A 13,725-nucleotide genomic window follows, 5' to 3' on the forward strand; every position below is an offset into this window, starting at 1 on the left:
AATGAGACCATGTCTCAAAAACAAACAAACCAATACAAACAACAACAACAACTTTTCCTTTGGCAAATTGCCTTGGGAAGATCCTCATATTTTTATTTTCTTTGACAGGAAAAAGCAATATATAGAAAGTGCTTAGCTTAGCACTTTGTACATTATAGCTCCCCGTCTGAGTTTGCCCTTGTCATTTGGTAAGTTTCAGACTTGACTGCAGGCTTTCCTTAAACTGAACTCCCAGAAGCAGGGTTACTGGGTCCAAGGGGATGCCTATGTCCCAGGCTCTCACTTCCCCTGAAGAATTCAGAATTTGGCCAGGAGTGGTGGCTCACACCTATAATCCCAGCACTTTGGGAGGCCATGGCGGGTGGATCATCTGAGGTCAGGGGTTCGAGACCAGCCTGGCCAAAATGGTGAAACCCTGTCTCCACTAAAAATAGAAAACTAGATGGACTTCCTGGCAGGCACCTGTAATCCCAGCTACTTGGGAGGCTGAGGCAGCAGAATTGCTTGAACCCGGGAGGCGGAGGTTGCAGCGAGCTGAGATCGCACCATTGCACTCCAGCCTGGATGACAGAGCAAGACTTGTGATACCCTATCTTGTTTTAACCTGAGTGACTGTCTCCTAGCAGAGAGCCGGACAGACTCCATTTTAGTTTCTTCACTTGTAACCCCTTTCACCTCCCTCCAGGCATAGCTAGTGTAAAACTGACTCAAAGCACGTCCAGGAATGCACCTGCTGATAAGATACCTGCCTCCTGTATCTGAGGCAAGCTGAGGCAAGCTGCACAGCAGCTCCTGGGGACGTGCTCGGCAGATGGCACCCAAAACCCCTACATTTATCTCTTTGTGATAGTTTAAGCCCTTGCACCTGGAACTGTTTATTTTTTGTAACTGCGTTTGTAACCAATTCATTTTTTAACTTCTTGCCAGTTCTGCTTCTGTAAAAATTGCTTCAGCTAAAATCCCCCTCCCCTATTTAGACCACAGTATAAAAACAAAACTAGCCCCTTCCTCAGGGCCGAGAGAATTTTGGGCGTTAGCTGCCTCTCGGTCGCTGGCTCATAAAGGACTCTTTAATTTGTCTCAAAGTGTGGTGTTTCTCTATAACTCGGTTGGTCACAACACTCTGTCTCAAAAAGAAAAAAAAAAAAAAGAATTCAGAATTCACCTGTCCCCTGCTGCTGCAGTGAACGGTGAGTGGCACTCCTCTCTCACACCTATCACAGGCATTCTTCTTTTCTTTCAGATCCTTCCCTGGCGCCGGGTCTAAGAGGACCTGGTTCTTAGGCAGCATCTGTGTCTCTGTTTTGTAAGACACACAAGAGTGTCCTTAACCCACTGCAGGTATTTCCCCAGGTCCATGGTCAATCAACACCACCTTTCAGTCTCCAGCCTCTTAACCAGCCCAGGGCTGTGTGTTGTTCATAGTATTAATATGTTTTTGGCTGGGCTCAGTGGCTCATGCCTGTAATCCTGGCACTATGGGAGGCCAAGGCAGGTAGATCACTTGAGGTCAGGAGTTCAAGACCAGCCTGGCCAACATAGTAAAACCCTGTCTCTACTCAAAATACAAATATGAGCCGGGTGTGGTGGTGCGTGCCTATGATCCTAGCTACTTGGGAGGCTGAGGCAGGAGAATGGCTTGAACCTCGGAGGCAGAGGCTGCAATGAGCTGAGATCATGCCACTGCACTCCAGCCTGGGCAAGAGAGTGAGACTCCGTCTCTAAACAAAGAAATAAAGTATTAATATGTTCCCCTTGATCAGTGGGGTGGTTCACCCTTGTAATCCCAGCACTTTGGGAGGCAGAGGCTGGCAAATCGCTTGAGTCCAGCAGTTCGAGACCAGCCTGGTTGACCTAGCAAAACTCTGTCTGTACTAAAAATACAAACATTAACTGGGCGTGGTGGTGCGAGCCTGTAATCCCAGCGGAGGCTGAGACAGGAGAATCCTTTGACCATGGGAGGCAGAGGTTGCAGTGAGCCGAGATCACACCATTGCACTCCAGCCTGGGCAACAAGAGTGAAACTCTGTTTCAAAAAACAAAAACAAAACAAAAAAACCCTCACAATCTTCCTGCACCCACCAACTGATGAAACCACCACTGCAAAAATTATATCAGTGAGAACATTAGAACAGTAAGCTAAGTTAACCCAAACCCCACCTTACTTTTCCCTTAATTATTCCTGGGCTATTGGGCCAAGCTAACTTTGTAAGACATTTAGGCTATGGTTTAAATAATAGGCCTTGCCAAAACCTCAACCACTTTTTCTTTCTTTCTTTCTTTTTTTTTTTTTTTTGAGATGGAGTCTCGCTCTGTCGCCCAGGCTGGAGTGCAGTGGCCGGATCTCAGCTCACTGCAAGCTCCGCCTCCCGGGCTCACGCCATTCTCCTGCCTCAGCCTCCCGAGTAGCTGGGACTACAGGCGCCTGCCACCTCACCCGGCTAGTTTTTTGTAGTTTTTAGTAGAGACAGGGTTTCACCGTGTTAGCCAGGATGGTCTTGATCTCCTGACCTCGTGATCCGCCCGTCTCGGCCTCCCAAAGTGCTGGGATTACAGGCTTGAGCCACTGCGCCCGGCCATCTTTTTTTTTTTTTTTTTTTGAGACAGAGTCTTGCTCTGTCGCCCAGGCCGGAGTGCAGTGGTGTGATCTGGGCTCATCGCAACCTCTGCCTCTGGGTTGAAGCAATTCTCCCGCCTCAACCTCCTGAGTATCTGGGATTACATGTGAATGCCACCACACCTGGCTAATTTTTGTATTTTTAGTAGAGACAGGGTTTCACCATGTTGGTTAGGCTGGTCTTGAACTCCTGACCTCATGATCCACCCACCTCGGCCTCCCAAAGTGCTGGGATTACAGGCTTGAGCCACTGTGCCCAACCTACTTTTTTTTTTTTCTTCCTTGAGACAGAGTCTCATTCTGTCACCCAGGCTGGAGCTTAGAGGCACCATTTCTGCTCACTGAAACCTCCACCTCCGAGGCCCAAGGGATTCTTCTGTCTCATCCTCCGGAGTAGCTGGGATTACAGGCACCTGCCATCACGCCTGGCTAATTTTTTTGTATTTTTAGTAGAGATAGGGTTTCACCATGTGGGCCAGGCTGGTCTCCAACTCCTGACCTCAAGTGATCCGTCCACCTCGGCCTCCCAAAGTGCTGGGGTAACAGGTGTGAGCCACTGTGCCTGGCCCCAACCACCTTTTTTTTTGTTCTTTGTTTCTTTTTTTTTTTTGAGACGGAGTCTTGCTCTGTCACCCAAGCTGGAGTGCACTGGCCAGATCTCAGCTCACTGCAAGCTCCGCCTCCTGGGTTCACGCCATTCTCCTGCCTCAGCCTCCCGAGTAGCCGGGACTACAGGCGCCACCACCTCGCCCGGCTAGTTTTTTGTATTTTTTAGTAGAGACGGGGTTTCACCGTGTTAGCCAGGATGGTCTCGATCTCCTGACCTTGTGATCCTCCCGCCTCAGCCTCCCAAAGTGCTGGGATTACAGGCTTGAGCCACCGCGCCCAGCCTGTTCTTTATTTGTTTAGACAGAGTCTCGCTCTGTCACCCAGACTGGAGTGCAGTGGTGTGATCTTGGCTCACTGTAACCTCCGCCTCCTGGGTTCAAGTGATTCTCCTGCCTCAGTGTCCGGAGTAGCTGAGACGACAGGTGCGCACCCCTCCCCCCGCCCTGCTAGCTAATGTTTTGTATTTTTAGTAGAGATGGGGTTTCACCATGTTGGCCAGGCTGGTTGTGAACTCCTGATCTCCACTCGCCTTGGCCTCCCAAAGTGCTGGGATTGCAGGAATGAGCCATCACTCCTGGCATAGAAACAGTTTTTATCATCCATTGTCCTCCTCTTCTTTCTTCATCTTCCTCTTCCACTTTTTTCCGGGCAACTTTTTAGCAGGACCCTTTGCACTGTCAAAGTTTCCTTTCAACTTATAGTCAGCAGCCTCCTTCTCATATTTCTCCTTCAGCTTTGCCGCCTTGGTGACATCAGGCTGCTTTTCACTGTCACTTCAGCTATTCCATATCTCACCCAGCTTTTTTTTTTTTTTTTTTTTGCCACATCTCCAATAGAGATGCCAGGGTTTGTGGATTTGATCTTGGGGTGGAATTCTGAACAGAACATGAAGAATCCAGATGGTTGGCTGGGTGTGATGGCTCATGCCTGTAATCCCAGCACTTTGGGAAGCCAAGGCAGGTGGGTCACCTGAGGTCAGGAGTTTGAGGCCGCGCTTGGCCAGCATGGTGAAACGCCATCTCTACTAAAAATAAAAAAATTAGCCAGACATGGTGGCACATGACTGTAATCCCAGCTAATCTGGAGGCTGAGGCAGGAGAATCGCTTGAACCTGGGAGATGGAAGTTGCAGTGAGCTGAGATCGCACCACTGCACTCCAGCCTGGGCAACAAGAACGAAACTCCGTCTCAATAAAATAAAATAAAATAAAATAAAAGGCCAGACGGTGGCCTTTTGGGGACATTAGGCTCTTTCTTCTTGCCTCCTCTTTAGCTGGTCTATAATCCTTCATTTCCCAATCCTAGCGTACTTTATCCGCCTTTGCCATTTCATCAAATTTGGACTTCTCTTTCACCGACATTGTCTTCCATCTCTCAGAGTACTTCTTGGAAAATTCTTTATTTTTATTTTTATTTTTTTGAGACGACGTTTCACTCTTGTTGCCCAGGCTGGAGTGCAATGCTGTGATCTCGGCTCATTGCAACCTCCACCTCCCGGGTTCCAGTGATTCTCCTGCTTCAGCCTCCCGAGTAGCTGGGATTACAGGCATGTGCCACCGTGCTGGGCTAATTTTTGTATTTTTAGTAGAGACGGGGTTTCTCCATGTTGGTCAGGCTGGTCTCTCCTGACCTCAGGTGATCCATCTGCCTCGGCCTCCCAAAGTGCTGAGATTACAGGTGTGAGCCACTGCGCCCGGCCACTTCTTGGAAAATTCTGCGAAATTGATGGGGACCTCTGGGTTTCTCCTTCTCCTCCTTCTCCTTCTTCTTCTTCTTTTTTTTTTTTTTTTTTTTTTTTTTTGAGATGGAGTCTCACTCTGTCGCCCAGGCTGGAGTGCAGTGGCACAATCTCGGCCACTGCAACTTCCTCCTCCTAGGTTCAAGCAATTCTCCTGCCTCAGCCTCCCGAGTAGCTGGGACTACAGGAGCATGCCACCACACTCAGATAATTTTTGTATTTTTAGTAGAGACGGGGTTTCACCATGTTGGCCAGGATAGTCTCGATCTCTTGACATTGTAATCCGCTTGCCTTGGCCTCCCAAAGTGCTGGGATTACAGGCGTGAGTCACCGCACCCGGCCGGTTTTTCTTATGTTCTTCTCTGCACATCTGCACAACGAAACCATAAGCAAACATTTTGACCTTTGGTTTCTTGGGGTCACCATTAGCCATCCTGACTGTATTGTTCACTAGTCTGGGCAGCGCAGGGCACTTGTTCCCTATTTTTCTAAACTTTTCCCCCGATGGGTGTAAAAAAGCATATTATTATTACTATTATTATTTTTGAGACGAGTTTCTCTCTTGTTGCCCAAGCTGGAGTGCAGTGGCGCGATCTCGGCTCGTTGCAACCTCCACCTCCCGGGTTCCAGTGATTCTCCTGCCTCAGCCTCCCGAGTAGCTGGGATTCCAGACGCGCGCTGCCACGCCCAGATAATTTTTTGTATTTTTAGTAGAAACAGGATTTCACCATGTTAGTCAGGCTGGTCTCAAACTTCTGACCTCAGATGATCCGCCCGCCTCGGCCTCCCAAAGTGCTGAGATTACAGGTGTGAGCCACTGCACCTGGCCTAAAAGCATATTATTATAGTAAATACTTTTTTTCCCTTTCTTTCATTTTAGAGACGGAGTCTCCTTGTGTTGTCCAGGCTAGATTCAAACTCCTGGACTCAAGCGATCCTCCCACCTCAGCCTCCCTGTTACCCTGTTACCAGGACAGCCCTGATAAAATAACTGGGAAAGTTCTTTTTCTTATTGTTTTTCAGTCCAAAAAAAAAAAAAAAAAAATACACACACACACACACACACAGCTGCTTAAAGACTGCAGACAGCCAGGGATGTCACCAGAGCTTCTTGACCCCTGACCAGATACTAGAGGAAGATAAGATCCCTAAATCGGCACAAACTGGAACAGACACCTCTAGTTGACTTTAGATCATCGATGTATATTCATGTGGGGAAAAGAGAGGTTGGCTTGTTAGTGTGTTTATATAGAAAGAAGTAAATTTAAGAGACTCCATTTGGCTCTGTATTTGAGATGCTGTTAATCTGTGACTCTACCCCCGATCCTGTCCTTGCTAGAGACATCGCTGTGGTAATTAAGGTTGAAAAGATTTTGGGCTGTAAGGAATGTGCTTTGTTAGGCAAATGCTTAAAGCCTGCTTGTGGTTGAAGGTCAGTACCATTCTCTTAAATCTCAGTAAAAGAAAAACATCTGTCTCCTGCCCGTCCCTGGGCAAATGGAACATCTCCGTGTATCTGTATGTCTTACTGCGGATTTACTCCCTTATCTTTTGAGCAATAAATACTGAGGGAACTCAGGGGCTGGTGCCGGTGTGGGTCCTCTGTAAGCACAGCACCGGTCCCCTAGGCCCCGCTTTTCTTTCTCTATACTTTGTCTCTGTGTATTATTCTTTTTCTCAAGTCTCTCGTTCCACCTAACGAGAAGCACCCACAGGTGTGGAGGGGCAGGCCACCCCTTCATATTCATCAATATATAATTATAATACTAATTTGTTGTATTTGTTGTATGAAGATCTGGAGTCCCACCCTGCACGTGCTAGCGTTCCTCTCCCTGTACCCAGGGGAAGAAACAATGAAACGTCATGTTTTTACTGTTGAGGGAGAAGGGGCAGTTAGAGCGAGAGCCTCTCCTCCATTCCTGGCCAGTGAATAAAACCTGATTGCCTTTTCCGATTGGATGTTTCTTCTTCGCCACCTACACAAAGTGAGGAAGTAACTCGGTTTGCTGGTGGCATCCCCAGTAGCTGGGACTACAGGCAATAAATGCTTTTATACTTCCCTTTTTTAATATTTCCCTTTTTTTATACTTCCCCTTTTAAAGGTATTGTTCCTATGAATAACTCTTTAAGTTATACCCAAGATTTCATGGCTCATGATGGCCCACAGTGTTCGCTCTTTAAATCAATAGCTGCATATCTCACGATGATTTCCTTTGGGATGATTTCCCAGAACTGGAATTGTGGAGTTTTCACAATGTATTTTTAGTAGAGACGGGGTTTCACCACGTTGTCCAAGGATGGTCTCGATCTCTTGACCTCATGATCCGCCCGCCTCCGCCTCCCAAAGTGCTGGGATTACAGACGTGAGCCACTGCTTGCGGCCACAAACCTCCCAACTTTTGCGTTAAGCACCGAGCTTTTCTCTAGACTAGCTGTTGAGGCCGCAAGGAATTCTGGGGAACGTAGTGCAGATTTGCAGAGAACGAGTCTCTTGGTCCTGTGCCGTAGCATTTCCGGCGGAACTTGCTGGGCGAGGAAAGCCGGCAAGACCTTTTTTCCGCAATCGTCGCTCACGCGCGCAACCCGGGCGACGCGTGGGGGCGTGGCCCTGCCTCCCCACGCCATTGGCCAGCAGCCCCTCGGGCACGCGTATACTGCGCTTCCGGAGCACTCTCCGCCCCGCATGGCCTTCTGGTAGTTGTAGTTCGACCGCGAGCGCTGCCGTCGGGAGGCTGCTCCGAGGTTCCAGGCTGTCCCCCACTACCCCGCCTTCGGCGCTCCGCTCGCAGGATGGATCCCGTACCCGGGACAGACTCGACGCCGCTGGCTGGCCTGGCTTGGTCGTCGGCCTCTGCACCCCCGCCGCGGGGGTTCAGCGCGGTGAGCGACGTCGAGGGGCGGGGGTCGAATGGGGGAGGCAGCCGCTGTGGGGTGGGAGTCCGGCGGTGACCCGCGTCCTCCCGGTAGATCTCCTGCACCGTCGAGGGGGCACCCGCCAGCTTTGGCAAGAGCTTCGCGCAGAAATCTGGCTACTTCCTGTGCCTTAGTTCTCTGGGCAGCCTAGAGGTAAGGGGTGCCCACCTTCGGGACCACCAGGGTCTGCCCACCTCCCCTGCCCGTTCACGGTGCCCTATGCCAGCTGCGCTGTCCCCGCTGCTAGGCCACCCTCGCTGTGTCCCCCTTCCACCCCCAGAACCCCCAGGAGAACGTGGTGGCCGATATCCAGATCGTGGTGGACAAGAGCCCCCTGCCGCTGGGCTTCTCCCCGGTCTGCGACCCCATGGATTCCAGTAAGGCCTGCGTCGGAGGCGAGAGTTGTCCGGGTCCCTCGCAGGGAGGAGCGGGGGAGGAGGGACGACGGGCGCGCGGTATCTGAGCCTCGGCTGCGCCCGGCACACGGGGTCAAGATGACAGGGTTGGCTGAGGACTCAGAGCCCTGCCCTAGGGTGGACCGACATTCCTTGTCCTAATTCAAATGTGCGATGTGATTGGCACAGCCTCCATCCTTGAGTTAAGAGTTCAGTCCACGCCACCTGTTTCACTACTGTTGTGCTACTTGTGTCTTTTTACACCATAGCCAAGCAAAACCACTGCGCAGCTCTCTTTTTCATTTCCAGGCTTTGCACACGCCGCTTTCTCTGCCTGGAGCACTTTTTTTTCTCCTCTTTATAGCTCATTCTGCCTCCTCCCTGAGATGTCACCTTCACCCTTTCCTACCCCTCCTTTTCTGGGGCCCATAACCCTAGTGCGACCTTCCCAGCCCCACCTGAACTTTCCCACCCGTTCTTGTCATTTTTATTAGACTCAGGCTATATTCATTCATACTAGAGTTGGCAAACTTTTTTTTTTTTTTTTTTCTTTGAGACAGAGTTTTGCTCTTGTTGCCCAGGCTGGAGTGCAATGGCGCGATGTCGACTCACCGCAACCTCCCACTACCGGGTTCAAGCGATTCTCCTGCCTCATCCTCCCGAGTAGCTGGGATTACAGGCATGTGCCACTACGCCCGGCTAATTTTGTATCTTTAATAGAGACGGGGTTTCTCCATGCTGGTCAGGCTAGTCTTAAACTCCTGACCTCAGGTGATCCGCCCGCCTGGGCCTCCCAAAGTGCTGGGATTATAGGCGTGAGCCACCGCGCCCGGCCAAACATTTTTTTTTCTTTATTTTTTTCTGAGAGTTGGCAAACTTTTTTTTTTTTTTTTTTTTTTTTTTGAGACGGAGTCTCGCTCTGTCACCCAGGCTGGAGTGCTGTGGCCGGATCTCAGCTCACTGCAAGCTCCGCCTCCCGGGTTCACGCCATTCTCCTGCCTCAGCCTCCCGAGTAGCTGGGACTACAGGCGCCGCCACCTCGCCCGGCTAGTTTTTTGTAGTTTTTAGTAGAGATGGGGTTTCACCATGTTAGCCAGGATGGTCTCGATCTCCTGACCTCGTGATCCGCCCGTCTCGGCCTCCCAAAGTGCTGGGATTACAGGGTTGAGCCACTGCGCCCGGCCGACAAACTTTTATGTAAAGTGCATATAGTAAATATTTTAGGCTTTACAGGCCAGATGATGTATGTTCATATTCTTTTTTTTACAATTCCTTAAAAATGTAAAAATCATTCTTAACTCATGAGCTGTATGAAACCAGGCCTTAGGCTAGGTGTGGTGGCTAACACCTGTAATCCCAGCACTTTGGAAGGCTGAGGCGGGCAGATCACCTGAGGTCAGGAGTTCCAGACCAGCCTGGCCAACATGATGAAACCCTGTCTCTACTAAAAATACAAAATTAGCTGGGCATAGTGGCGGGTGCCTGTAGTCCCAGCTACTCGGGAGGCTGAGGCAGGAGAATTGTTTGAACCCAGGAGGCGGAGATTGCAGTGAGCTGAGATCGCATCATTGCACTCCAGGCTGAGTGAGAGAGCGAAACTCCATCTCCAAAAAAAAAAAAAAAAGGAAAGAAAACAGGCCTTGAGCCAGATTTGGCTCACAGGTGCTAGTTGGCCAACTTCTATAGGATTAGAGGACTCAGAGAAAGTAAGCTTTGAGGGCCAGGATGGGCACCCAGCTCTGTCTGATTCCACAGCTAGCCACCCCATGAATGCACCTTCGTATCACCAAAGATCAGCCTACTCCAGTGGCTCCTAAAGGCTGCCTGGAATCCCCCTCCTTCATCTATACCATTCATGATTTAACCACTCCTCCCACCCCCCATCCCCAGTGCTGTCCATGCGGCTGCCTTAAACAGCACCCTGGTGAGCCTCATCCTGGAGTCATCTTTGGGCCCTCCCACCCCTTCCTGGCTTCCCTCTCTTACTCCCCTGCCCCCCACTCCCAGAGGCCTCTGTGTCCAAGAAGAAACGCATGTGTGTGAAGCTGTTGCCCCTGGGAGCTGCAGACACAGCTGTGTTTGATGTCCAGCTGAGTGGAAAGACCAAGACAGTGCCTGGATACCTTCGAATAGGGTAGGGCCACCCCCCAGTGTCTAGCTACCTTCCCTGCCCTCCCAACTCATGATCTCGCGAATCTGACCCTCAGGGACAACCTTGAGGTCTCCTGTACCTTCTGCCACCTTCTGAGCCTCAGAGTCTGCATGTTAAAACCGAGACATGTATAACATCTTGTAGGACTGTCATTAGGAGTCAGTGACTTGGTGTCTAAAGTAGACAGAACAGGACTGAGCGCGGTGACTCACACCTGTAATCCCAGCACTTTGGGAGGCAGAGATGGGCGGATCACAAGATCAAGAGATCGAGACCATCCTGGCTAACATGTTGAAACTCCATCTCTACTGAAAATACAAAAAATTAGCCGGGCGTGGTGGCACACGCCTGTAGTCCAGCTACTTGGGAGGCTGAGGCAGGAGAATCGCTTGAACCTGTGAGGTGGAGGTTGCAGTGAGCTGAGATCGTGCCACTGCACTCCAGTCTGGGCAACAAAGTGAGACTCTGTCTCAAAAATAAAATAAAATAAAATAAAATAAAATAAAATAAAATAAAATAAATAAAAATAAAGTAGACAGAATGATGATTTGAACCCAGCAGTATTAGTTTGGCGTGGTGCTTAGGGTGCGGGTCAAGATACTAAAACAAAAATCCCTCAAAAGGCCGGGTGCGGTGGCTCACGCCTGTAATCCCAGCACTTTGGGAGGCCGAGGCAGCCAGATCACCTGAGGTCAGGAGTTCGAGACGAGCCTGGCCAACATGGTGAAACTCTGTTTCTACTAAAAAAAAAAAAAAAAAAAATTAGCTGGGCGTGGTTGCCTGTAATTCCAGCTACTCCAGAGGCTGAGGCAGGAGAATCGCTTGAACCTGGGAGGTGGAGATTGCAGTGAGCCGAGATCACGCCGTTGCACTCCAGCATGGGCCACATGAGTGAAACTTGGTCTCAAAAAAAAAAAAATCCCCCAAAAGACGGAGGTCACCTAGAGGCCCAGGTGCTCTGCCTTTCCCAGGGGCTATCCTCAACCCTGGCCCCACATGAGGCCAGCATCCCTCCCACCTTCCCTCCTGGTCCAGGGACATGGGCGGCTTTGCCATCTGGTGCAAGAAGGCCAAGGCCCCGAGGCCAGTGCCCAAGCCCCGAGGTCTCAGCCGGGACATGCAGGGCCTCTCTCTGGATGCAGCCAGCCAGCCGAGGTGAGCCCTCAGGCATCGGAGTGGGGGTGGCCGTGGGGGTAGGATGAAGCCTAACCTGAGTCATCCCACCTCCAGTAAGGGCGGCCTCCTGGAGCGGACACCGTCAAGGCTGGGCTCTCGGGCATCCACGCTGCGGCGGAATGACTCCATCTACGAGGCCTCTAGTCTCTATGGCATCTCAGGTGAGCACAGGGTGGGGAAACTGAGGTATGGAGGTGGAGGGTGTGATTGTCTTGAGATTACATGACCAGGAAGGATCTTCCTACCTCCCTCTCCCAGCTCTAGATTCTGTAAAGATGGAAAGAGCCAGGCTGTGTGGGGTTGGCCTCTGCAGGTGGGGTGGACAGCTCCCTACACCTCACCTCCTCCCCTCCCACATGTTTTTCAGCCATGGATGGGGTTCCCTTCACACTCCACCCACGATTTGAGGGCAAGAGCTGCAGCCCCCTGGTGAGTTGGGGTCTCAGGGAGCCTGGGTCTGCGCCTGCCATCACCATTCTGGGTGCCAGGACATCCCTGTATCCAGCGCCCCAGCACAGAGGGCCAGGTCCAGGGTTGAGGCTGGAGTGTGTCACCTCCAGGTGGCAGCTAGAAGGTCTTCAGTCTCAGAATGGGGAGGGGTCCATCCAAGGAAAGCAGCTGGACACCAGTAGCTAGAGGCTGTGACAAGAAGGGGGAAGGATGCCGGGCGCAGTCGCTCACGCCTGTGATCCCAGCACTTTGGGAGACAAGGCAGGTGGATCATTTGAGGTCAGGAGATGGAGACCAGCCTGGCCAACATGGTGAAACCCCGTCTCTATTAAAAATACAAAAATTAACCAGGTGTGGCTTTAGAGACGTTGTCTCCAAAAACAAAACAAAACAAAAAAAAGAAGGGGGAGTGATGACCCAGGGAATATTCGGGGAATGTGGGGGTGAGGGGGAGGGCAGGACTCCTTGAAGACGAGGGAAAGGGGGTTTCAGGTTGAGATCGGGCCCAAGACTGATCCACCTCTCCCGCCAGGCCTTCTCTGCTTTTGGGGACCTGACCATCAAGTCTCTGGCGGACATTGAGGAGGAGGTGGGTGCAGGGCTAGGGAGGAGGTGCCTGAGGGGCTGGGACCCCAACCCCCCTCCGCCCCAGGCTCTCCCAGTCTTCCCCATCCCTACGTGCCCCCAGACACACCCCATCTCTCCAGGGCTGAAGACCACTCAAGTCCCTAAGTACCCCCTCTGCCATTCCTCAGTCACCCCCGCTTTGGTCCTCTCTTTACTCTGGCACCTGCTCACTCTCACTCTCCCCTTCCCCCAGTATAACTACGGCTTCGTGGTGGAGAAGACCGCGGCTGCCCGCCTGCCCCCCAGCGTCTCGTAGTTCTTCACCCGTCCGTGGGAAGAGCCCCCTTACGCCACCCCCGGCCAGCCTGGAGCCACCCCGCCTCTCTGCATCCTGGGAACCTCCGCCCTGCAAGGCTTTGCTATCTTCAGCCACTGGGCGGAGCTGCAGCTCTGGAGGAGGGGGCGGGTCGAGGCTGCGTGGTGATGGGGTCTCCACCCACAGGCCCTGCCGGGCAGGGCTGGAGCTGGACAGAAGCCAGTGCCTTTAAGTCATTCGTGTCAAAACCCTCTGGGGTCCGGAGGCAGCACGGGTGTCCTCCTGGCAATAAACACTACCTGGTTCACGCCTTTTGGAGTCCCGATCCTGCCGCCTCTCCACACTAGGCACGTGGAGCTGAGACTCGGCCACTCTTGCACTGGGCAAGTGGGTGAAATGGCGGGGAGGCGGTGCTGCTGGGTCTCCGGTTTTTGTTTGTTGCTGAGACAGGGTCTCCCTCTGTGCCCCAGGCTGGGGTACAATGGCAGGATCTTGGCTCACTGCAACCTCCACCTCTGGGGTTCAAGCGATTCTCCTCACTCAGCCTCCCGAGTGGTTGGGATTACAGGCATCTGCCACCACGCCCGGCTAATTTTTTGTATTTTCTTTTCTTTTTTTTTTTTTTGAGACGGAGTCTCGCCGTGTCGCCCAGGCTGGAGTGCAGTGGCCGGATCTCAGCTCACTGCAAGCTCCGCTTCCCGGGTTCACGCCATTCTCCTGCCTCAGCCTCCGAGTAGCTGGGACTACAGGCGCCCGCCACCACGTCCGGCTAAGTTTTTGTATTTTTAGTAGA

At 51.7% G+C, this 13,725-nt stretch overlaps 1 protein-coding gene across 1 annotated transcript; it reads left to right on the forward strand.

The window, feature by feature from the left end:
* Positions 1 to 7,654: 7,654 nt before the first annotated feature.
* Positions 7,655 to 13,243, forward strand: MVB12A (multivesicular body subunit 12A). The gene is made up of 9 exons (XM_010361447.2): positions 7,655 to 7,843; positions 7,931 to 8,029; positions 8,157 to 8,253; positions 10,279 to 10,405; positions 11,459 to 11,578; positions 11,654 to 11,760; positions 11,967 to 12,028; positions 12,582 to 12,638; positions 12,870 to 13,243. The coding sequence occupies exons 1-9, from the start codon at positions 7,754 to 7,756 to the stop codon at positions 12,930 to 12,932; spliced, it is 822 nt and encodes a 273-aa protein (XP_010359749.2). The 5' UTR covers positions 7,655 to 7,753; the 3' UTR covers positions 12,933 to 13,243.
* The last annotated feature ends 482 nt before the right edge of the window (positions 13,244 to 13,725 follow it).

The sequence above is a fragment of the Rhinopithecus roxellana genome, chromosome 8 (assembly GCF_007565055.1).
Source record: "Rhinopithecus roxellana isolate Shanxi Qingling chromosome 8, ASM756505v1, whole genome shotgun sequence".
Lineage (NCBI taxonomy): Eukaryota > Metazoa > Chordata > Mammalia > Primates > Cercopithecidae > Rhinopithecus > Rhinopithecus roxellana.

Bases quoted from the DNA above. Each gene is read 5' to 3' on its own strand.
- MVB12A (XM_010361447.2), top strand. From the start codon at position 7,754: ATGGATCCCGTACCCGGGACAGACTCGACGCCGCTGGCTGGCCTGGCT. The intron at 8,030-8,156 runs GTAAGGGGTGCC...TTCCACCCCCAG, and splicing joins GTTCTCTGGGCAGCCTAGAG to AACCCCCAGGAGAACGTGGT. The intron at 11,761-11,966 runs GTGAGCACAGGG...CATGTTTTTCAG, and splicing joins TAGTCTCTATGGCATCTCAG to CCATGGATGGGGTTCCCTTC.